This window comes from Scomber scombrus, chromosome 5 (assembly GCF_963691925.1).
Source record: "Scomber scombrus chromosome 5, fScoSco1.1, whole genome shotgun sequence".
Classification (NCBI taxonomy): Eukaryota; Metazoa; Chordata; class Actinopteri; order Scombriformes; family Scombridae; genus Scomber; species Scomber scombrus.
The window spans coordinates 9,813,592-9,839,448 of NC_084974.1; the positions used below are offsets into that span (position 1 = coordinate 9,813,592).

A 25,857-nucleotide genomic window follows, 5' to 3' on the forward strand; every position below is an offset into this window, starting at 1 on the left:
ACCTCACTAACCTCATCACGATCCCTCAGGTTGAGCGACGGGTTGTCAACCAGTTAGCTGCTGCGTATGAGCAGGAGCTGCTGCCCAAAGGCTGCATCCTGCGTCTTTCTGTCCAATCACAGGACGAGGAGGAGCGGAGCACACCCAGTCTGCGCCTCGAAGTGGTAGGAGAGGACAGCTCAGCCAGAACGCTCGACATCCGTCCACCACTCAGTCCTGAACACTAACACACACACACAGACACACACAAAGGATCCACCCAGTTTCCACACACGCTATCACTATCATCATCATCATCATCATACAGAGTCAGGAGGATGGATGGTTCTTGATGGATGTTACCAAATAAAAGTACCTCTGATAAACACATCACTGCCTCTCTTTTTCAGTACGCACATGAAGTATTTACATGCCAACTCTTCCATAATATGCAGTATAACATCTGCCTCAAACTTTATGTTACAACAAACCTTTAAATCAGTTTTTATCACGAGCTCAGCAGATATAAAAGTTAAGCATATGATGGTAAGTAAAAGTTATAGCATAGAGCAGCTTCATCATCATGAAATCACACATTTCATCAGTGGAGTGAAGCCATCATATACATATAAATATACAGTATATAGATCCAATAACAGATTTACTGCATTATGTTTGTGGTAAAAAATTGTTGATAAACTTAGCTGCCATAAAGTGATAGATGATGTTCACTCTATGGAGTAGAATATCCAAAAGAGCCAAAATATTTAACATTTATAAAATATATTTATTTATTTATTTATAGATGCAGACATGACTGAAAATAGTGGTACACCTTTAAGAAAAACAGTTGTATTGCATTGTCTGTATTAAGTTAAAGTGACAGAAGTATATGATATCCTTTATTTCATTTGCATTAAATATAACTGAAACTTTACTTTTGATTTATAACATGGCCTAAAATATTGGTACCCTTCACTTACATTTTTGTAGCTCAACCTTTGGAGGCAATAAGTGCAGTCGAGCTCTTTCTGTAGCTTTGAATAAGGTTTCTGCACTTCTACACTGGTAGTTTGACACACTCTTCATGAGCAAACTGCTCCAGTTTTCTAAGGTTTGATAGATGCCGTCTCCCAAATGCAAGTTTCAGGTCTTTCCACAGATGTTAAATTTTCTTTTCATCCACTCTTGAGTGGTTTTTGACGCATGTTTGGGATCATTATCCTGCTTGAAGACCCATGACCTACGACTAACACACAGCTTTCTGACACTGGGCTTTATGTTACACCTTTGATAGTCTTATGATGTAACTGTTCCCTGCAAGACAACCCCAAAAACATCACTGAGCCTCTTAAGTGTTTCACAGTCGGCTTGGTGTTCTTTTCTTTGAAAGCTTCATCTTTCCTTCTGTAATTAGGGACTAACTTTGTTTCACATTCTCCCAGAAGGACGGTCGCTCTTCAACATGCATATAAAAGCAAAGTCCAGTCTGGTGTATTTTTGTGTCTCCCTCTTAGAAGTGGGATGGAGCACATTTTCACTCTGATAGCGACAGATGGCGCGACTTGAAACTATTGGACCTGTATTGAAGTTTTGTTTGCTTCTTTCTTGACCATTTGCACAGTCCTTTTGTTGAGTCTCGGGCCAGTTTTCCTCTTGCGACCGCGTCCAGAGATGTTGGCTACAGTTCTCTGGTCCTTAAACTTCTTAATAAAGTTGGCAACAGTGGTCACAGGAACATCAAAGCTCTTTGGAGATGATCTTATAACCTTTACCTTTATGACCACTCTCTAGCTTTTCTTCTGTTTTCCAGTGATTATAAGACTGAAAACACAATATTCTACACATCAGTTTTTTCTTACTACTTCTAAAAGGGTACCAATAATTTCAGCCACGTCTGTACATGTATGTGCAGTACTTGCAGTGAACAGTTGAATACCTGAAATTGAAAGTATTAATCACAATTTAGAGGCCAATTCAGCCGCTGATGGATTTGCCAGAGAAAAATATTAATCGTAAAACTTTTAAAATAGTGATTTTAATTCATGTGTAAGTTTTGCCAGAGTTGGACAGATAAAAATCGTTTTAAATGAAGAAATAAGATGAGTTACTGATGAAAGATATTGTGATATTTCCTCTGATTGTTACCTGTGTTCACTTTAATGCACTTGTGGAGAAAACCCCTCACCAGCAGATACACTGTGATAAAATATATGTAAACACAACCTGCTTATTCATTACATTTCAGCCAAGAATGTGTTAGTGGAGAAATCCCAAGTAAAAATGTATAGCAGTCTCATTTGAATGATGGTTAATATAACTGCCTTGTGAATTGTTCCTGTTGATGCATGCTAATGTCAAAGAGTCTCGTCCGTCACGACAACGTTCTCCGGCTCTGTACAGTGTTGTGTGTCTGTCTGATGTTCAGAGAAAATTAAAGAGACGTAAAGGAATAATATTCTATGTGTTGTGTCATAAATGTTTTAACAGCATGTTGACAAGGCGCCAAATGTAATCCAGCGTCATTTTTCATTCTTGTATCCCAACCTTCCACCGTGTAAATAAAGTCATCACAACAACAACAAAAAAGGGAATTCCTTTGTTTTTTGTTCTGTTTGTGTTGCACTGACACTCTTGATTGATGGATGGGTGTGTGTGTGTGTGTGTGTGTGTGTGTGTGTGTGTGTGTGTGTGTGTGTGTGTGTGTGTGTGTGTGTGACTAGTGCTTGGGTGGGAATCATACAACAATAACGCTTGTCCACCTTGTGAAACGACATGACATAGGAATTTGCGAGGAATCCTGGTCTGTGTGGGGGTCTGTGTCAGATGCTGGGAGGGAATGCCACGGTAAATGGTAATGCCACTGAAATGCAGAAAACATCACACACACAGACACACACCCTGCATGAATGTCTTCCCTACAGGGAGAAATTAGCATGCAAGAGGAAAAAAAAAGAAGACACATTCACTCTTTACTGTGCTCCGCCTGGACCCCCCAACAACACAACATACTCAGCCTGTTTTACTCACATCAGCACTCAGTCTGTGTTGTGTTGTCTCTGTTGCACTACAGTAATATTCTAACTTAATCCTACTGATTTGGGACCAGAGAGGTTTACTTTTTGTCATATCTCACATGTGCTTTAATATCATTGTTTTCTCATTCTGTTTTAATTTGTGCTCTTCAAAAATACCAATGTACTCGCGTCCTGGTGGTCAAAAGCACCCACTTCCTCCTCTGTCATTTTAATAGATGGAACTGTTAATTGAGTTCATGTTTGCTGTGGGTCCAAATAAAAAGTAACACACACTATCAGGGAGGTCGGGGCTTTCTGTCAGCCATTTTGACGGCTTTGTGGAAAGATTGCTTTACATAAAAGCTGCAATTTGTATGAAAGAAAAGTATACATTTTTGTTTTACACAACATGAAAATTGACTAACTTTCCAAAAAAAGAAGACATTAATTACGTAACTAATAATGTTTTGAGACAAATTAAATGATGGTTATTTCTTACAGTAGTTTATTCTTGTCAGTAGTTCTTAATTTCAAGTACTGCAATAACTTTATTACATTTATACGTTTGTGCACGTTGTACAAAATATTAAACACATGCTCTGATAAGCCGAGCGGGAGACACCTTTGGAAAAACTCTTTAAAACTCTTGCTTCATTAATTCAGTCTATGATGATGATGATGATGATGATGATGATGAGGGCTTTAACATGGATTCACCTCATCAGCGAAAGATGATGTCATATTTTGTGCCTCTGTCTGCTGCTCTGATGTTTGATTATATGCAGAGTACATCCTTAAAACGTTGTCTGATCATTAGTTTGTTAGTTTGAGAACTTACATAAGAGAGCGCTTAACCTGTTTGTGAGAAGCTAAAATCAGGATGCAACATAACTATAACAAGCCATTTCTTTTCTTTGCTGAGAGAGAAATACTTCTCATGTTGCTGCCAACGATCCCCTGCAGTCTCAGCTGGTCGCTCATCAATCTGAGCCTCCTCTGCGGTTTGTGTTAATTGTTCGTTGGACTGAAAACAAATTGTCATATTCCTGAAACGTCATCTGCACGTTGTGAAACATAAACTTTTCACAGCCACAGAGAAACCAGCAGACATTTGTAAAAGAAAAAAAAGAAAAAGTAAGACTGCATCTGGACAGTAGATCAGGTTTTGCTTATGATACCTTCAGGCTTTTCCCATCTCTTATAACCCTCAAACACATCTACACTTTATGGTTTTAGGAAGTCAAGCTGGTGTGTGTATGTGTGTGTGTGTGTGTGCGTGTGTGTGTGTGTGTGTGAGTGTGCGCATGTGTGTGTATCCATTTACCCTCCCCGAGGAGGAAGACAAGAATAAGAGGAGGAGAAAGAGAAGAGGCTCTTAGTCTGTCCGTCAGGCTATTTCTGACTGCTGCCATTTCTCTGATTAGATTATGGAGAAACAGAAACCTGGCCCTCCATCGTCCTCACCGCCCCTCCCTCTATCTCTCCACATTTTCCACCCTCGCCCCCCTCCCATCCTCCCATCCTCCCTCTTCTTCATAATCACTTTCTCTCTCTCCTCCACCTTCTCTCTCTCTCTCTCTCTCAGCCCTTCCTTTTTCCTCTGCTGTATGTCCCTTCTCAGCCCGATGTCTCTCTTCCACCTCCTGCTGCTGATACAAATGGAGAGAAGAAGAGAAGTGAGCAAAGAGGGCAAAAGGTCAAGAAAAGACGGCACATCAAACATTAGACATTACACTAACTGACTGCAATTTTTTATGTGTTTCACTCAGTTTAGCGATAAATTGATTTAAAAATGAATTTCTTTAGGAATATGGGCCTTAAAACTAGATTCTGACATGTGGCTTCTCTCTCTAATGCAGGGTCAGCTTTAGTTGATATTTTACATAAGTGGTGCAAACTCTGTAACAAACTGGCAATTGATTAAATTATCTGAACCATTTGAAATGCAGCAAGCACGGAGCGTTTGTGGTTCAGACTAGATCCTATAGCAGCAGGTTTTTAGGACTTATCAGGATAACTTTGCAGAATAACGGTTTTAGAATTAAAATGATCCAAAACCTGATCATACCCTTAGAAATGCACAGACAGGATGAACTTATACAAGCTGTGATCATTTGCATGGATGGCACAGAAACCAGCTCAGTGTAAAAAGGTGAATTAACCCTTTAAACAGGCAGGAATGGGAAATTAGATGTAAAAAAAACCAACATAAAACCACAATATGTTTAATATATTTGGGATTTTCATGCGTTGCATTTCCACCAGGATACATTCTTGCTTTCTCTGGTCATTAATATCACACATACTATTTTCTAAAAGCAGATTTTTATCATTTATATCAAAGTATAAACCTACCACAAGCTTCGGCACATAAAACTGAACAACCACCTTAACCAATCATGCTCCTAACAGGGTTTTAAAGTGTCTGTATCTCCTGGTGCATGTTGCCTGTTTAAGGGTTAAGGGATGTAAGTGTGTTGGATTTCAGTGCATGGTGTTATAAGCGGCTCAGGCAGCAGCAGCAGTGAGGTGCAGCCAGGTGGAGGTGCTGAATGATGAACGACTACTAGCGGCTCTGCCATTATCATATCTGTCCCTGCTCTTAACGGGGGATTTTCATCCGTGTCCCTCTGCACTCCACCTCATCCCTCCATCCCTCCCCTCCCTCTTTCTCATTGTGCTCCCCCAGGAAAGCGATCGATTTCACCTCCATTACCTCAGTCCACTCAGCTCTCAGTTTAAGATGCTGCCCGTTCATGTATCTGGAGGAGAGGAGCTGCTCTGACATTTTGGTTTTTCTGGGTTTTACGCGATTGTTAAAATGAGGCTTTGTTGAGGACACACACACACACACACACACACACACACACACACACACACACACACACACACACACACACACACACACACACACACACACCTGATGCCGTCCCGGTTACCGCAAGGCCGTCACGTGACAGTCCCCTGGGAGAATTAGCATAAAAGACAAATAAAGGACCCCAACCAAAAAAAAAAAAAAACAACAACACACACACCAGTCTGTCCGCCTTTCTTTTAAAGAAAAGGAACAAATCCATTCCGCCTAATTCGAACCTTGCTCAGGGACAGCTCGCGTGGCAGATTGCAGCCTAATTAGTTTAGAGGGAATTTAATTCAATTAACTTTCCACAGCTCCGCGCGCCCCGCCGCTGGGCTGCTTTCAGAGCGCGGGGCCAGAGCTCGAGATCTAATTAGCGTGTTTGGAGAAGCTCTTCATGCGCGCGGCCATCCCTCGCTGCTCCAGCTGTGGTGTGCGTGTGCGTGTGTGTGTGCGTGTGTGTGTGTGTGTGTGTGTGTGTGTGTGTGTGTGTGTGTGTGTGTGTGTGTGTGTGTGTGTGTGTGTGTGTGTGTGTGTGTGTGTGTGTGTGTACTGTGGTCTCCTGGGACCTGGTTTTTATCCTAAAAAGCTTCTTTTTTAAGTAACATGCCTCCATCCATTAGGATAATACAGGTCCGCTGCTGCAGTACGCTGCATGTGGATAACCACAGCTGCCCCGCGTCACACTCTGGTTGATGAATGCATGTTGAATTGATGTGAGAGTGGATTTAAATTAGGATGAGCGTAATCTGATGGGTTAAAATTAATGGTCACGTTTTGAGCCAAAGTTCAGCCTCATGCTGAGTGTGCTGAGCAATTATTATCTTAATTGTGACTGTGTTGCGCTTTAGTTTTTTCTCATATTTCTTTATCCAATCTGATTTGTTGATTTCTTGACTGAAATGATATTGAGGCAAAAACTCATATGACTATTTAAGAAGATGCTCTTCACTGTTTGGTTTCTCTACAGGCGCTTTTGTAGGTGACTCTAAGGATTTTGGGGGAACTTGTGTGCCTTATTTTGTGCACAATTTGTAATTACACTGGGCATGAGGAAAGTGCTGCAATATGGTGAGAAGTATCAAGCAGAAAAGTGCTGCTACATTTCAGGCCTTTTTTCTCTAAATGTTCTGATCATTTGGGGATGTTTTCCTCGTTCCTGTGCAGTCTAAATATGCATCACAACACCCCTGCTGTGTTGCATTTTGGCCCAAATTGCAGCTATGACTCACATAGACGCAACAATATGGCCTATTGCTAAAAAGAAATCAAGGTTAGTCTGACTTTTAAAAAATAAGTGGTTTATTTTTTTTAAAATGTTCTCCTCCTGTAGACTTCCAGATCAGGGAGCAGATGTTGATCATGTGTATCAACACTTTGTACCTGAGTAAAGACTTGAATGTAAGTCTCGGTGCTGCTGCGTCTCTAAACTCGGTTACATGCGTCACGGTACATTCCGGTAATTGGGGATTGAAATGCTGGGACAGGCGCACCGACGGGACACCCCGGGCCCCTTGAGCTCGCTTACCCCCACCCTCCTCCACCCCTCCACCATGCCTCCAATCCTGCACCATCTCCCATCCATCACCGGGCAAATCAAATGCAGGATCTGCGATTTGTGATTTTATTTTATGCGCAATCAAATCGACCTTCTGAGAGGGGGAAGAGGATCTGAAGAAGGGGGCGATGACACGACACATTTTAGTGACACGAGTAGAGAGCTGCTGCTGCTGGCCTGCTGGCTTTAACACAGTCAGCAGATGAGTGGATGAAGTTGTAGCAAAATGTCATACAAAAATATCACTGCAGAGGGAGAGGAGATGAAAAATCACTCACTGTAAATTATGGACACATGCTTAACTCCAAAATGTGACAACAACGCAGGGAATACCCATTGAGACCGTGTGTGTGTGTGTGTGTGTGTGTGTGTGTGTGTGTGTGTGTGTGTGTGTGTGTGTGTGTGTGTGTGTGTGTGTGTGTGTGTGTGTGTGTGTGTGTGTGTGCGTGTGTGTGTGTGAAATCAGCATTTAGAGGACTTGTTTCTACCATCAATATCTGATTCATCTTCATTAGCTGCTTATTGCTTATTGCAGCACAACAACATGCCCAATCAAACATGCAGAATGAGAATACAACTTGCAAACGGGGCAATTTACCTTCATGGTAGCTCTATAATTGTTTTTATAATTTACCTCACTTGTCCTGACTGTATTCGTTCATAATAAATTACCTAAATAATATAATTAGCCTATAATTATCAACATAATCTACATTATATATATTTTTTCTATTGTAAAGTCGTTTTCACTTAATAGACCTGATTAAAAAGGCAGATATGTTTAAATAATAATAGCCTATTGCAGCTATGTTCACAGTTTTCTGCAGCATTATTAGATCTACAGCAGGTTAAATATCACCAAAACTACCTTACATAATGCGAGGTGAAATCAGTTTTTACACCCTGTTAGGAGCATGATTGGTTAAGTTGGTTGTTTAATTGAATGTGCCTTGAATTGGTAGAACTGGATTGGTAAAAATCAGTTTAGAAACTAGTATGTGTGATATTAATGGGGAAAGCAAGAATGTATCACTTCTCTATAGTAAATAAAACATTCAATTGTTTTTTACCATTATGCAATATGTGAATGTCCTATGTGTTGTTTTTGTTTTTTGTGTAGTAGGTAATTTAATTATGTATCAGTTTGAGTCCAAGACAAATTTCCCCGAGGGGACAATAAAGTATATCGTATAGCATCGTATCGTATTATGACAATTTTTATACTTTAATAGGGGCAAGTGGTGGAGATACAACTCATACAATCCAAAATATATTAAAACTATTTGTGGAAATGTTTTACTTTAGGTGCACATGAGATAACTGATAACATCAAATTATGTTGTTTTTTTGTTTTTTTACATCTCATTTTCCACTCCTGCCTGTTTAAGGGTTAAACCTGTAGCAGTTAACTTTATAATAATCCAATCTGCGCAGTTATTATTATTGTGCGCCATCGAAACCTGTGAATCAATTGCTGTGTGAAGCAGGGAACCGCCTTTTTTGGGCAGTTTTCCATGATGGATGGACCTGGCAGGCTCTTTCTCTTTCTCCCTGAATGACAGCTTCACTTGCTGTTCAGACCACCACCGCGTGTCACGGGGCAGATACCGGCCTGGCCCTCCCGCGTGGCTTTTCTTCCAGCCAGTGTCGCCGCTGTCCCATCCTTAACTCATCCTTCATCCTCCTGCCTGCCTCTATCCACGCACCTCTCCATGTCTCCATCAAAAACATCCATCATAGAGTCCCCCCATCAATATCACAAGCCTACACACACACACACACACACACACACACACACACACACACACACACACACACACACACACACACACACACACACACACACAAACACACACACACACACAAACACACACACACACACACAACACACACACACACACACACACACACACACACACACACACACACACACACACACACACACACACACACACACACACACACACACACAAACACACGCACACACACGAACATGTAGAAACACACACTCTCTCTCTCTCTTTCTCACACGCACACACACAGAGACACACACACAGAGACACACACTCTCTCTCTTTCTCTCACACACAATCTCTCACTCACACACACACTCTTTCTCTCACACACGCACACACTCACCTCGCCAAATGTTGGACTTCAATTAGGATTTTTCTCCAAATCAAAGCATTTTTTCGTGTTTGAAATAAATGAAGGCAGACAGGACTGAATAATTAGAGTAGTTATTAGTTAAGGCTACATCTTCCTGCACAAAGCCTGTTAATAGATATTAAAGTTGTTTATTATGGAGCATAAACAGGGCAGATTAATGAAGATATAGAGCCTTCAGGTATTCATTCAGGAAAAAAGTGACAAAATATATAAAATTATAGTCATCTTAATCATTCTTTATAGCTGATGTGATATGTTTGAAGTATACATTGTCCTTGTAATGCATGTTGTTAATTAGTTATTAGTCTTAATTGCTTAATGAGTCACATTTTTGTAGCTATTTTAACCTTTATTGTGACATGATGTTTTTAATTGGGGCAAACACTGAGATGATGACTGAGACTGTTGCATTAAGTGAACAGCATACCTTATAATGTGCGCCTATATGAGGTTTAAGTACCCCCCCCCCAGTAGCAGTCCTCCATGGGCCTATAATCCCTATAGTCGGGGTCCCTCTCTCTCAGGGGCCTTCAGGAGCCTCTAGGGGACCATTGTGCCCTCTTCTGTTGACTCAGACGTCATGAATGCAAAAGATCCCCGTTACTGTTTCCGTCAAATCGCCCCATGAATGTAAAAGTCCAAAGTTAAACCCTCTGCGGAGGAGAGGTCTCCCCCCTGCGCCACAGCAGCGGGGCGGATTAGTGGCCTGGAAGAGACTGGTCCCCCCTCTTTGAAGGGATTAAAGTTTGAATGCTTTAAAAAGCGGGAGCGCTAGGGTCGCTCCTGGCTGCTCTTTTTCAGAAACAGGGCTGGAGAGTTTAACTTTGAAACAGTTTAAGTTTCTTGGTAAACTCACCTCTGAACCCGCCAGACGGGACGAGGACGCGCAACAGACGGACATGTGAGCTGAGAGCTGATTAGTTAATGTGGAGCTGTGATTGTCTTTGTATCGTGTTGAGGTAGACTAATGAGTGTGTTAAGGAGGGAAAACCTTTTCTGACACATTTATAGAGATTGGGACACAAGTTTGATACATATTTAAGTGTTTCACAATGATTTTTGGTGTGGGCTGCACACACTTAGACCTTCCTTCACACTTTTTTTTGTAATGTCGTGCAGCGTTTATAAAGCCACATCTTCCCTGGCCTTTGAAATCAATGAGACATTAATGTAACAGCTGATTTATACACTTAATTACTCTGCAGCTCTTTTTTAATCTGAGAGGGAGGCAGAAGCACAAAATCACCTAAATCTTTGCAGACGAGGAACATTATAAGGTGCAACTCCAATGTAGTTATTTGAAGCATTAAATCTGGAACAATATTTGAGATTCATGCAAAATGAGTCATTTTAAATAGCCTTTAATTCTAATTCATAAAACATTATAAAACACGACTGAGTGAATAAAGCTTGTATACAACGAGCATGAGTCATATGATCATCAACTCTGCAGCATCAGTGTTGTATTTTATTCTTTACATTCACACCAGAGTAGTTTTGTCCTTTTTTTGGTCTTTTTTGTCGTGCAGCCAGAAGTGAGGGAGATAAACAGCTGTATCAACCGGAGCCCCGCGTGCCGCCCCGCCCCAAAAAAACCCACCCACACCAAACAAACACGCGCTCTGAACCAATCCTGTTATTAATACTTTATTTCTAGTTTAAATGAGAATATGCTATACCGCGTGCATGTTTGGTTAATGTCATTAAGCCTCGTGCAGCCCTCTGGTCAAGCACAGAGAAAAAAGCGCGCTCAAACGTGTCCTCTTACGCATTTTGCGCGTGCATACACAAGCCAAACTTGATTAATTTATCGTGCATGTGTGCGTGCGTGCGTAGGCTACAACGTAATTTTTGGCTTGTGGATTATTCGATGAAATGTATCTACTAATAAAAAGCCAGTTAATTTCATGAGCAGCCGTCATGGTTTTTAATAGCCACGATTTTTGGAGACTGTGTGTGTGTGTGTGTGTGTGTGTGTGTGTGTGTGTGTGTGTGTGTGTGTGTGTGTGTGTGTGTGTGTGTGTGTGTTGTGGGCCGTGTGGGATATGACTTATCACATTGTATGACACCGAACAATAAACTTAAACCAATTTCTGACGTGTCAATGCATTTATGGTTAGGCTGTCGTGGTGCTTGCTCTTGGTTGTCTCCTATACGTCAAACTGACGCGCAGCTCGGTGACATCTCTCCGTAAAAGTGATCGGAATCAAATCAAAGCTTTTAATCCAAGCAATCACCGTCACATCTGGACACCCCCCCCCCCCCCCCCCCCCCCCAACCACAACACACACACACACACACACACACACACACACACACACACACACACACACACACACACACACACACACACACACTGCAGCTGCACTTGTTTCCATCAGAGGGACAGTGATAATAATAAATAAAAAAGACCTGTTATGAGACATTGTGGCTTGACGTGCAGCTCATGAGCTATTGCATTTCAGCATTAAGTTAATTAACAAGTTGTACTATTTTTTTTTGTTGCCACAAAACGAATCACTTCTAATATCGTACAATAATCACACATGATTCTCCAGTGAAACAGTGAAAGGATGTTTATTCTCTGTCTATTGTATTGTGTGGATGCATCCTTTATCGGACACTGCTAGGACATGCAACGATTCTTCATAAACATGTGCTCTTTATGTACATTTTTTATCTAAATTCTTGTCGATTTACAGGCCAAATCTAGTGGTTTTTTCTCCCTACCTTCATATTCTCTAGTTTAAATACAATCGAGTCTAGGTCAGTCTTCTGTCTGAATGCAAATATTAAGGAATGTCCAAGGATACAATAAACTATAGCAACCTTTACAAACCGGGTTGAACGAGCATTTCAGAGGCTGTTGGGTCTGGTTACCTTTGTGGCTGATGGCCTTCAAACTAAATAAAAAAATAGTGTAAATAGTGAAGGAAGCAATGTAACAAAACAACAAGCATTAAAAACACGTGTTTTGTCCGGCTGGAGGTTTTATTAGTTAATTCAGCTCATAATAACAGCAGCTGTGTAGATTAAATATAGAAGATGGCGACATTAACAGTAACTCTTCACTTTTGGTCATATTTCTGCTGAGAGGGAAAACCGCACTCACCACAATTAGACCCGTCCGATAAAGGAAGCATCGACTTTATAACTAGTTTAAACGGAGAAACAGCTGGTTGGTCTACGGACACTGGCGAGCTCGTGCTGCTCTGGAGCGCGTGGGCGGTGCAATGGGATGGGATGGAGGGGAGGGGGGGCGTCCGTGTCCACGCTCACTGACTGGTGGCATTGTCATGGAAACCAAGGAGACCACCGCCTTGCTATTGTCTCACGCTCTGCCAAGTTTATTATAAACACTGCGCGAGCCGCAGCGCGCTGTCAAACGGAGCGCGAGCGCAGAGCAGAGGACCATCAGTGGAGGAAAAAGTGAAGAGACGGACAGACAGAGAGAAAGAAAGAGAGCAGAGAAGAGAAGACCAGGAGAAACGACTCATACACACACAGAGAGAGAGAGAGAGAGAGAGAGAGAGAGAGAGAGAGAGAGAGAGAGAGAGAGAGAGAGAGAGAGAGAGAGTGAGGCTATAGAGAGAAAAACATCTGGATTATTTGCACAGAAAACAGCCGCGTGACACTGAGACATAAAGCACGAGCTGAGAGGAGTTTTGGAGACGGAGCAGAAAGCGCGTGGAGATATTTGAGAGATAGACCAACTCTGAACCAAAAATCATTCACTGTAGCTCCTAAAAACCGAGCCTCCTGAACCCACCTGCCCCTCTCCTCTTCCTCCTCGTCGTGCGTGCACCCCGGTGTCTGCACCGGCTGACCTCCATGTATAAGATGGATTACTCCTACCTGAACTCCTATGACTCCTGCATGGCGGCCATGGAAGCGTCGGCCTACGCAGACTTCAGCTCCTGCAGCCAGGCCAGCTCCTTCCAGTACAACCCGATCCGGAGCGGACCCTTCTCCAACCCGGCCTGCACCCCTCTAAGCACGGCCAGCTGCACCCTGGGAGCGCTGCGCGAGCACCAGCCCACCCCTTACTCCTCAGGTACGGGGGTCCTCTGTTCTCCTCTCAGGGTCCACTGGTTCAGGGTGTAATATATGTTAAGACACTATGAGAGAAATCTTACTTAAGCTCATGATTATGTTGTTTTTTTTAAAACTACGAGATAAAAAGTTATTAACCCTTAAACAGGCAGGACAGGAAAATGAGATGTGAAAATTATTCTTTTCATTTACTTTGATGTTACTAGTTATCTCATTTGCACCTGAGTCAATATTTCCACAAATAATTTTAAAAAATGAGTTGTATCTTCACCAGGATGCGTTGCCCCTATTAAGGTATTTAAAAAATGTATATGCACGTTGCCTGTTTGAGGGTTAAAGGTATAAATCTCGTCTTCACCCGATGTCCTCTGCATGCAGCGATTAAAAAACAAAACACGCTCTGTAAATAAAAAGAGGTAAAAAAAAAAGAAGAAAAAAAAGAAAAAGAAAAATCATCGTCTATATAAACATGTGTACAGTTTGAGGCCTAAACCGTTCTGCACTGATTTTATTGCATTAGACTTAAAATTCCTGTTTTTAGGATCAAATAGCTGCAAAACGTTACTTAATTAAAGGGACATTTTAAAGGATTAATCATTGAAAATATGTTACTTATTTTATTTTATTTTACTGAGAAACTAAAAGGAGAAATTTGAAGGTGAAACATTTTATTTCTGGATTTATCTTTTACTACAGGCTACTACTGATACATGAGAAAATTATTATACAAGATATTATTATTATTAGTTTGAGGTTATTCATAATAATATTAGTAGCAATAGTCTAATGTTATATTAAATATTTGGAAGATTAAGAATTTGCTGAAATCAATCTTGCTGAACCAAAACCACAGGCCCACCAAACACACTCTTTACTTTTATGCAACCACAAATATTCTTTTATTATTTTCAATAAACAAATCTAACTGATTTTATATTTAATTTTCTTTCCTCAAACAGTGAAATTCTCATTCTGCTTTCTTATTTCCAAAGATTTCCACATGAACTTAAAAGTAGCATCTTTATAGTGAATGTTCAACAAAATCCTTTTGTTGTCCAAGAGATTTTAATTTTCCTGCAAACATTGACATTTAACTAATTCCTGTTTATATTAATAAAGATAAACTCCTCGCAGGATTACATTTACAGACTATACTTGTAGTTTATAAAGAAAACCTTATAAATCACCTAAATACTGCATATATATAAAACTGTTTATATATGAATGTTATATTTAGGAGTGATTTGAGAAATTAAGCTCAACACTTTTGTTTTTCATTGTTTCAAAAGGAATACACACTTTTAGTCAAATGATAAAACAGAAATATGGTTTTAAATTAAATTAAATACAAAAGGTTTAAATTAACCATCTTAGTGGGATATTTCCATTTCAACATTTATTGTAATTTTAATTTGGACTAATAGAGGCCTACAACCCAATGTACAGTTTGACAATGTCAGGCTTCATTTGATCACATTTTCTTTGGTCATAAATTATAATAGACTGTGAATAAAAACAGCTTGTTAAAAATAATTAAAAATCTCAATGATCTCAAGATTTTCTGAAAATATTTTAAAATTCTTGAATTTAAAAACAATAAACTCCCAAACTAAGATGATTTTACACCAGTACCTACACTTATTATACATTATTATTATTATTATTATTATTATTATTATTATTAATAATAATAATTCAATAAACTTTAAATTCTTTTTTTCCTCTTTAGTCCCATACAAATTCTTCTCGGACCCCTCTGGCCTGAACGAGAAGAGGAAGCAGCGGCGCATCCGGACCACCTTCACCAGCTCCCAGCTGAAGGAGCTGGAGCGGGTCTTCGCGGAGACACATTACCCAGACATCTACACCCGAGAGGAGCTGGCACTGAAAATAGATCTGACGGAGGCCCGAGTACAGGTGAGAGGAACAGGGTTCATTTATGTCCCAAACCTTTGAAGAACAAACAAGGCAAACGAAAACCTTGGGGTGCAATCTGTTGGTTATGTTGCTGAAATAATCTCATATTATCTGATATTTTTATGTTTCCATCCATCCATCTCATGTGTCTTACATCTGTCTGTGTTTGACAGGTGTGGTTTCAGAACAGGCGCGCCAAGTTTCGTAAGCAGGAGCGTGCAGCCAACGCCAAAGCCAACAATTCTGGTGGCACAGCGGGAAGCACCAGCAGCTCCAGTTCCGGAGGCAAGAAGGGCGGAGAGCAGAGATCTTCATCGGATGACGACGAGTCCAAAGAATCCACCTGCAGCCCCACACCTGACAGCACGGCCTCCCTGCCGGGCTCGGCCAACGGGAACTTGGGCAGCCCTGCCAGCCTGAGCCCCAGCCCTGCTCCGACCAACAGCGGCTACGTCAACACCTCCAGCTCTCCGGTTCTGCAGGGGCTGAAGCCACCCAGCTGGTCCAGTCTGGGGCCGTCCAACCCGGCCGTGGCCCAGCCTGCCGCCCAGACTCAGGAGATTCTGAAGGCCTGGCAGCCGGCGGACAGTATGACCGGGCCCTTTGCCGGAGTCCTGTCCTCCTTCCACAGAAAACCCAACCCCGGCATCAAGACGAACCTGTTCTGAAGCACAGAGGGAGAGAAGATCAGAGAGAGACATTGTGTGGTCAGCTGGAACAGTGAGGAGTTTCTAGCTTTTGTTGAGAAAGTCAGGACTTACCCATCATAACCATGAATTCTGTGGTGTAGTCTGCTGTAGGTCAGCGAGGCCCTCGGGTCTGCTCTAAAGACTGTCCCCTCACACTGACAACAAAGTCAAAGGTCTGGTCCTCATCTGTCACCCCAAATTATTGAAATATGCAACTGTGCACATTATAGCTGCAAAACTGGAGCTGGATGTGTTCATATTCGTCCTTGCAATGACTAAAACACTGAACTGTCACCCTCAAAACCAAAGAGGTTTACAAAGTTTAGCCAGAAATCTAAAAAAATATAAGACACTGCTGAGTGATCCAGTCTAATGAATTCAGTTTAAATCAATCTACAAACACACTCTCTGCCCGTCTGCCCTGCACACACACACACACACACACACACACACACACACACACACACACACACACACACACACACAGCATTGCAACACAACCCAGTCGTGCACTTAGCAGCCACAGCAGCAGCTCTGATGAGCATGGCGGTCAGGTACGAGTTTAAAGTAGAAATCTAAACATCACGCTCTGGCCTCTGCTGGGGAAACAAGACAAAAAAAAAAGACAAAAAAAACTTTTACCAGCAAGCACAACTTCCTCTAAAGCCCCCTGACACAACAAGCCGCCCCACTACAAGGAACAGGACCACACTAAATCTCTTTGCAGAGCAGAGCAGGGCAACACAAAATCCAATTAGAGCAGCCAGGTCCAGACTAAACACCCCCTCAGTTCACCCCCCCCCCCCCCACACACACTGCCCCTCCTCATGCTTTACTGTATCAAGTCCTGACACCCCCCCTTCCCTCCTTCTATCATCCTCTTTACGGCCCCCATCCCTTCACTCTCTTTCTGTCCCATCATGCCTTTTCTCTATCAAACAGTGGGCACTTTGTTCAAATTCAGCAAAGGGAAAGAGACGGACAACATGAGGTGTTTTTCTTTCCCCTTCTTACGCTGACTTTTCACTTCGCATCTATCGCAGTTTTCCTGCCCTGTTTTTTTGGGTGATCTGCCACAAGAGATCAAGCTGTATTTATACACAGAGCAGAGTGTAATTATGATTGACTTGTTGAGTGTTGGTATCATGGTACAAACATTTCTTTTTACTTCAGCGACTGACTGACTGAGGAGTTGTTGTTTTTTTTGGATGATTCTCCTGGAAAACGAGGCCTGCAAGCGTCATTTGATCTCTTGCAGACTTCACATCTCGCCACCCGCTCTGACTCTATAATCCAGTTTCATCGACGCTCCCTAAAGTCGACGAATGTGGGATGATTTTTTTTTCTGAAGAAGCGTGAAACAAGGTGGACACATGTCGGCAATATACTGTAGTGAGAGACGCAGTTGATGGAGTTCTCAACTGTGTGTCCACTATACATTTTGTCACCAATGAGTGTTTTTCTATCCTGATTTTGTTCCTCTCGACTCCCATTGTTTCTAAAAATGATTTTGTTGCAGATGACTGAAACAAAACTGATTTTTTTTGCTGTTTTATGGGGGACTTTACTCCAAAAATCTACTCAGAAAGGGGGAAAAAAAATGTGTATTTATTATAATTTTTTGGTCAGTAACCACAAATTAATTGCTTCATAAACTTTTGTGACTGTAAATTCTGTAATTAGTAATATAAATATTAGGTAGCATTTTGTTAATTTTCCTTCACAGTGCCAGATTTATGTCATTGCAGAGCATCTGTCTCACAGACCGACAAAGTCCATGAACACTATGAAACGACAGAAGCTCGAGTGAATGAGAAGTTATAGCACTACTCTGAATATTCTAATAAATCTACATTATGGAAGCCCTACGTGACGTTTTTTTTTTAAATGATCTGCTTTTTCTTTTGTGTCATAGACTGATGAGAGTGTCGTGTGTTTTCACCTCAAGCTCCCTGAAATCCTGGTTTAAATAAAAGCCTCAACAGCTTCACATTTTTCATTTTACCGTAAAAATCTTTCCCTTCCTGGAGCAGGTCTACATCTCACCGACCATAAAGGTTTCATCCTCTCAAGTTTTTTCCCCTGCAGATGACAAAAAAAAATAAGCAAATGAGTCAATCAGCGTAAATAAGGAAAGATATTATAGTTTAATAGGAAAAACAAATGTACAGGGTTAAACGACTTACATTAACTTAAAAACAACCAAATGAGGAGACCACATGAAAAAAATGGAGTGTGTCAGAGAAAAGAGCAGTGGCAAGTCTCTTGCACAAACACGCATGTGCACACACACACACACACACACACACACACACACACACACACACACACACACACACACACACACACACACACACACACACACACACACACACACACACACACACACACACACACACACACACACACAACTGAACACTGAAAGGCTAAATGGCCGCAACGGACAGAATTAAAACCTTTAAACGGCAGAGCCACTAAAAGATTAGAGACATTGTTTTTTTTTTTAAAAAGCTCCAGGTCTGGTAGAGCACACACACATAACACAGGCGAGCAGCTGAGTCTATGAATGTATCACATCTCATCATATTTAGTCCCAGTTACAAAAACAGATCATTCATTTGTTGAAAAAATTCTTATTTTCCTTTTTTTCCACTGGTATGGTGAAATATTTGTATCATGATATTTTAGAGCTTTAATTGGAGAAATCTTTTGAGGTGGTGTCAGGTATGATGAGATGAATCCACATCAGCATCTCTTTAAAACAACGATAAACTGGCTTTACACAAGAGGAGGAGGCAGGATTTAAATTAAGAACAAAGTAGTTAAGAGAATAAAACATGTGAAGCTGACTTGGATCTGTCTTATTTCCCCCAAACTGCTTCTAACAGTCAGCTTCTACTGAAGAGGTTTATGGAGTAACAGCACCACCTGCTGGTTAAATTAGGGGAACAACAACAACAGCCATCACACCATTTGTGTCCTGCAGAAACCTTTATCACACTGATCTTTCTGTTTCTTTATCTAATGACAGGTTACATCTTTTCCTATGTGTACAAAACATATCACTTATATAACAAAAAAGGAAAACTAACTTTCTGATGACAAATACTTTCTCCAAGACAATGACAACATGATGGCACTGTAAATCCTCAGCAGACGTAACATTAGTTAATCTGCTTGGCTATTTCTCCATTTACACAAATTAAAATGAAATGTGATGTAAAGCCCATTAAACCTAGATCATAGGATGTCTTCATCTGTGAATTATAGTGTGTGAGAATGAGAAATGTGCTGGATAAAACCTTCAAATCAAGTATTATTTCACATTGGTGCCACCTGACCAGTTAACAATATAGTGACTGTGAACAGAAACAGAACTTGTTTTTATCATAACATCATCCAAATGTCAGTTTTAAGTACATAGAAATCGGTGAACATGGCTACTTAAACGTTGTAACAAGGTGAAATATGTACTTTTAGCTCTCAGGACTGGTTTGCTCTCTCTGGTTTTGGTTTGCCGTTATTCCCTTTTATCATGAAACAAAAACATAAATACATGCCGAGACACTGAGACGACACACACGCCACCGTTTGAACAACAGCGGCCCCCCACACACATCATCACAAAAAGCACAAAACTGAAAAACTGAGCTCACTTTCGCTAGGTCCTCTCCGCTACATCTCAATGATGTCACTACTTCCTGTCCGTCTCCCATTACAGAAGCAGTGGGCTTCCTCTGCTCAGGCTTTAAGGCTGACATTACCCCTTGAGTGCTCTCTAATAATTAGCTTCTTCCCCGCATCATTTCCTGGATATAACCATTAAAGAGGAGGGGGAAATAAACGGAGACTCTTGAGAAGAACAGAGTTGTCAAAAGAGTCATAAAAAGCCTGCATCTCTTTTTTCTTTTAGGCTGAAATTCCCCATTTCTGATTTCTGAGGAGTCTTTAACTCACTCCCCTAACGTAAAGAAAAGCTTTAACGCTAGCTTAAAGATGCGGTTCAGAAGTGATGGTACAACACTTATAAAGATAACTCTCTGACTTCTACACTGACCTAACCCCTAACCCTCAAGACATCAGCTGCTCTCCTTCTCATCCTGCATCTTCTCACTAGGTTTTTAAAGTAGGGGGGTTACGTATGTAGTGATGCTCAAAGGACTGAAATGATTATCGTTAAATAAGGCCACCTCTACGACAATGACATAACATACAGTACATCTGAAAAAAAGGACATTGGTTCAGCAAAGTGTTTGTTTTTTAAAGTAAAAATGGAGTGCAATTTCTCTCAGAAGGCACAGTCTGGCATCGATTGGCACATTTCAGCTCGGTTCAGCTCAGTTCAGCTCAGTTCAGCTGAGATTTGGCCTCTTGGGACCTGGTGTGGTGCCAGGTCGGTTCGGACTGGTACGAGACCAGTTTGGAAGAGTTTATTTCTGTTGCTGCTGCCTGAGGCTCTCCAGCAGAATTCGTTTGTGAGCGGGGTCGAGCACTCCCGCCTCCTCCAGGTCCTCCTCAGTAATGTCACTGCAAAATGAAAAGGACCGGATGAGATGAAGAAGAGAAAATATATACTTATATATATATCGTAAAAACTGGTGTTTAAGATTAAACCGCTGAGAAATTAATAGAAAACCAGAAGAGTTAACAGGCGGTTGCTGATTCAGTGTGTTGCTCAGAAGTTTGACGCTGACACAGAAACCGAGGACAGTGAGCTTTGTGAGCTTTACAGTGACTTGGGTGCAATATTTGTGCACAGTGACAGATCTGAGTTTTTAGCTACGGGCATGTCCAAACTATATCACAAAGGGCCGTGTGGCTGCAGGTTTTTGTTCCAGCCAACCAAGAGCACACAATTCAACCAATCAACTGTCTGAAGGTTGAGATCAGTTGATTAAAATGTGTCAAGCCTGGTGTGCTCCTGCTTGAGTTGGAATGAACACCTGCAGCCACATGGCCCCTGCTGGAATAGTTTGGACTCACTGTGTCAAATGTGTAAAGTTACTGTGTTCTTTTAAAAGGTTTAATTGAAACTCATTGCCTAATCCGAACACAGTCTGAGTTAATATACTGCACCATTAACCATCAACCCAAAACACTGTCTCAGGTGTAACATGTGTGTTTAGATTGTGTTTCAAATAAAAGTAGATTGAAAAAGTTTTGGAGTAACTTATATAAATGTATTTGTTTAGAAATGAATAGTTACTGGTGCATTAAAATAAACCAGTCTTTAATAGAAAAGCATGAGAAAAAAATACACTGCGTCTTATACACCGGTGCAACTTATCTACCAGTTTTTATGGTAGTTTATGAACTTTTCTATACAGATATTACTATGCTGTTCACATTTAAGAGGATTCATTTTTTGCCATTTTCACCTTAAAAAAAAGACTAAAAGTACCTGAGGAACTCCAGGTCGTCCCAGCCATTGTGTAGGAGACCCTGTTCATACCGTTCCAGTCCCAGTCTCTGGAGCCATTCTCCCACTGACGATTCCCCCACAGACAAGGACGAACTACTGCTACCCCAAAGTGCCTGCACGGGGGAAAAAGAAGAACATCTCATTAAGCTGACACAGCGCTATTACTACTTAAAAATATGCTGCTTATACTTTCATTAACCCTTTGTAGGTCACACCAAGAAAGTGCTATTTAAAAAAAACATTTTTATGCTTTTCTTATCTCTTTGAGGCCATAACAACATAAAACATGGATTTTGTTTCCTCATTGACCCTAAATGTAATGTTTTACAGACCTCTTTAGACCTCATTCATATCTCATTTGTTCTAAACTTTTTAAAAAACCTGATAGACTCATTCTGTTCATGTACAAGATTTTTTTTAAAAATGAAACTCTATAGCAACCATAACACAATCTGATGGTCATTTTGTGCATTACATACCTCATACAAGTGGTAAAGATTGCCCAAAAAGTTAAATGAGTTAAATAGATTTTGTTTTTGACCAAATATCATGACACAAAGTGACTTCGACCAAACGGTTGAGCAGACATACAAAGGGTTAAGTGTAAATGTGAATTTGGATGCAGTGCCCACCTCCTCAGGCAGGTCCTCTGCGATACTCTCTGTGATGGGGTTTCTGGGCGGGAAGGTGCGGCAGGCGTCCAAACCTAAACCCATCACCTGGCCTCTGAGAGACGGAGCACGTGGAGGCTGTCCGGGAAACTCGCTCTCACTCAGTGTCTTTGCCATCTGAAGCACAGAGCACGACTGGTCATCCAACGCCCCTGCTCCTCCACCTCCTCCTCCACCTCCTCCTCCTCCCCCTCCTCCTCCTCGCCTGAAACCCTCCCCCAGGGCCAACGGGGCACCTGGATTGGCTGGCGGGATCCTGACCTCAGCCAAATCCGGATAAAGGGGGCGAGATTTAGGAAAAGGCACCTCTGCAACCATCTCCAGGGCTCCTTTAGGAAGAGGAGGAGGCGGGAAGTCAGGAGGGGGTCGATTCAGCGTGCTTACAACCGTGGCTCCGCCTTGCGCCCCAACCACTAAAGCTCCTCCGTCATCCTCTGAGGTGCCCTCCTCACTAATGGCTCGGACCGGGTGACCCGTCATGGGCCTGCGTGGGTGGGAGGGTGCTGAGACTGCACAGGGGGGCTTGGTTCGAGCCCCGGCTGAGGGCGGAGGGACTTTAGCTGCCTGAGGATTGGCGGAGGTAGGAGACGGGAGAAGCTCAGGGGACAAAGCGGCTGCGGACTGGTTGGGAACACCCTCCAGGATGTAGTAGGCAGGATTATTGTAGCTGTTCTTGCTGATGGATGGATCACTGTCCGAATCCTGCTTGGGCCTAAAAAAAATACACACAGACACCAAACGTGTGGTTGACGGATTATTTTTTAATGTTTTAATGATTTACACTTTTTGTTTGGTGCTGTTGATCTACATCAAACATGTGTAAGAGATTTTTAAATTATACGTCAGTGGAGAGAGTAGACAGGAGTTCAGCTATGAAAAGGTTTATTTACTTGATCAAGGAGAAGTGAATGAATAATCAGTACTTAATATGTTCTGACGCTCCCTTCAATTCTGAAGTTTCTGCCCAAATATGTGCAGATCCAACACAAATCTACAACATACAGAATTTAATCTACTGGTCTACAGATAAAACATTGCTTAGACGCCTCTCAGGGTCTTTGTCCTCCATCCAACACGATATCAAACCTCTGACTACAGTTACCTCGACTCCGCTCAGGGAAGACAGGCAAACACATATCTGACCTCGGCTGCTATAGCAACACTATCAGAAAGCCTCCTGTTTTCCCCAAAAGGAGCAGACTCACTGCGTACCACTATCTCAAGTGGAGACAGTGTCTAAAACAAGGTTTGGTGTGGCCTCGTGATGACCGTAGAGCTTAGTTTGACCCAGTGCATGATGGAAAATTCCCAAACAACATGTGTCTGCAACTTAAAGAGCGTGAGTGTGTTTGTACCTTGCAACAGTTTCCTCCTTGCCACTCCTCTCTCCCTCCTCACTGACCTTCCCCAGCTCCCCAAGCTGTTTACGGACCACGGATGGCCTGTATGGTCCACACAGAAGAAGAAGAAGAAGATGAAGCACATGACAGAAAATATAGACTAACAAAGAAAGCGTGGGCTGCTTTAAGAGATGCATTTAAAATTTTAAATGAGAAAAATTGGGTTTCAGTCGTCAACACACACATATTAAACTTGTTTTTGTTTTATTTTCTGATTTCAAAACTCCCCGAAACAAATATAGCCTCTAAGTTCATTCACAGTATTTTATATTCGATAATAATAAAGTCAAATTTTCAGATTTTATCAATTTACTTAGAGCCTCAACTCAAAAACCTTACATAAACCATTCAGGTTTTTTTGCATTTTGCAGTATGTATAACATTATACCAAGTGCAACATTAAAAGATCTTACTGACTTCACATATTCATGTCCTGTTCTGGTCACCAGGGTGGATTTCCCTTTAGGTCCGCCTGTTTCATCTTTGTCCACACTGATCCACTCTGAAATAATACAATGAAAAAGAGCAAAACAATTCGTATAATTAAACAGGTAAAAACTTTTCTAAACTGCTTTGTCGACGTCTTCTCTTCCCTCTAGTTTGAAATGTCTTTTTAAAGAAAGGATATTTATATTTTGTACACTGTTCCTCTCTCCTACTTAAGTTTCATGCACATATATAAATCATATACAGTACCGTAGAGTCTCTCCCTCGTTCCCATCCTTTCAGACGGGACTCTGACCCTCATGGACCCCCTGATGTTTCCTGTTTCCTCACCACGGTGGGACAAGTAGGTGTGGAATTGTTGTGCAGTGCTGCCAATCATTGACTTCAGAGCTAAGACACACTCTCCTACCGGTGAGAAAAAACACACACATAGTTGTTAATTTGACTCAAAGAAACGAGATCGATTTGTCAACCCTCAAAGCATTGCATAAGCCTGGCTGCAGTCCTAAACAAATCAAACTATTCAACTACAATAAGCAAATCCATACACACGCCAAAAAATATAACTTTATACCGTAGGACTCGTATCCATCCAGCGATTTCACAGTTAGCAGCAGATGTTGGTCCTGCAGGTATTCGATCTCAGATAGAAGAGGTTTGAGCGTCGTCAGCTGCTTGTTGGACCAGCCCACACGTAGGAAGTTCACGTTGTCGCTGCTCTGACTGTCGTTCTCGTAACTCTTCTTAAACTCTACAGATGGAAAAGAGAGAGAGAGAGAGAGAGAGAGAGAGAGAGAGAGAGAGAGAGAGAGAGAGAGAGAGAGAGAGAGAGAGAGAGAGATGGAGGGCGGAGTGGACAGGAGAGACAACAAAGGAGAAGAAGTGGGATTGAGAGAGAGGAGAGGAAGGGGAGATGTTTCTGTGACATTTCATCCAGAAGTACACAGTGGACAGAAGGTGAGGGGTGCAGAACGGGTCAAAAATGGATGCTAGTTTAAAGGTATACTGACTGCCTGAGATAGGGGGGGAGGGGGAGAAGGGGCGAGATACAAAAAGATGAAGCAGATACATTTCTATTACATCCACTTAGTGTTACAGAAACTCTGTCGTACTGTAACTCCAGGTGGACTAACGTCGGATTGTGAGTGATGTACGGATGTGTGTTTGCATATAATACTAATAATAATAAAATATAATAATAAAAATATATAATAATAATAATAATAAATATAATAATCTTTCATTTGCACTGTATGTCCTTTTAATGACTTTAATACAAATCATTATTTTATGCTGCAAACTTATATTTTATGCTCTATTTTAGTCTAGTTTTTATTTAATTTTTCTCTCTTTATATTTATCTGTACTTTGTTTTTATTTGTAATATTAATATTGGGTTTTCTTGTTTTTAAATTGTATGTTTGAATGCTTTTACAATTTTTACAATTTTATTCTTATTTGTATTTGTTTTTAAATTGTATGTTTTCATGTTCTTTGTTTCCAATTCTTACTGTTAAATGTTTTTATGTAACGCACATTGAGTTGGGTATGAAATGTGCTATATAATATAAATAAAGCTGCCTTGCCTTTGCATAAGAGTGTTTGAAAACATGATCACCTCACCTTCCAGACAAGTGGAGTAAAACTCGATGAAGAACTTGGTTCTGCTCGCCGTCTT

The 25,857-nt window shown here is 41.3% G+C and overlaps 3 protein-coding genes across 4 annotated transcripts in view; 2 read left to right on the forward strand and 1 right to left on the reverse strand.

The window, feature by feature from the left end:
- The window catches only part of clpb (ClpB family mitochondrial disaggregase), a 36,388-nt gene extending 33,871 nt beyond the window's left edge, over nucleotides 1-2,517 (forward strand). Inside the window, exon 16 of the mRNA XM_062419274.1 lies at nucleotides 30-2,517. Within this exon, the coding sequence (XP_062275258.1) occupies nucleotides 30-227 (198 nt within the window). The 3' untranslated portion in view covers nucleotides 228-2,517. The remainder of the gene's footprint in view (nucleotides 1-29) is intronic.
- Nucleotides 2,518-13,411: 10,894 nt separating this feature from the next.
- phox2a (paired like homeobox 2A) lies at nucleotides 13,412-16,218 on the forward strand. Of its 2 annotated transcripts, none has more exons than XM_062419517.1 (3): nucleotides 13,412-13,634; nucleotides 15,363-15,550; nucleotides 15,724-16,218. In XM_062419517.1, the coding sequence occupies exons 1-3, from the start codon at nucleotides 13,412-13,414 to the stop codon at nucleotides 16,216-16,218; spliced, it is 906 nt and encodes a 301-aa protein (XP_062275501.1). The 2 variants fall into 2 exon arrangements, with proteins under 2 accessions (XP_062275501.1, XP_062275500.1); XM_062419516.1 differs by having other exon boundaries at nucleotides 13,421-13,634; nucleotides 15,363-15,574.
- A 2,165-nt stretch (nucleotides 16,219-18,383) lies between these two features.
- The window catches only part of inppl1a (inositol polyphosphate phosphatase-like 1a), a 34,022-nt gene continuing 26,548 nt past the window's right edge, over nucleotides 18,384-25,857 (reverse strand). Inside the window, exons 21-28 of the mRNA XM_062419460.1 lie at nucleotides 25,803-25,846; nucleotides 24,754-24,930; nucleotides 24,429-24,584; nucleotides 24,150-24,234; nucleotides 23,688-23,774; nucleotides 22,294-23,044; nucleotides 21,641-21,774; nucleotides 18,384-20,766 (exon numbers count right to left, since the gene is read on the reverse strand). Of these exons, the coding sequence (XP_062275444.1) occupies nucleotides 20,670-20,766; nucleotides 21,641-21,774; nucleotides 22,294-23,044; nucleotides 23,688-23,774; nucleotides 24,150-24,234; nucleotides 24,429-24,584; nucleotides 24,754-24,930; nucleotides 25,803-25,846 (1,531 nt within the window). The 3' untranslated portion in view covers nucleotides 18,384-20,669. The remainder of the gene's footprint in view (nucleotides 20,767-21,640; nucleotides 21,775-22,293; nucleotides 23,045-23,687; nucleotides 23,775-24,149; nucleotides 24,235-24,428; nucleotides 24,585-24,753; nucleotides 24,931-25,802; nucleotides 25,847-25,857) is intronic.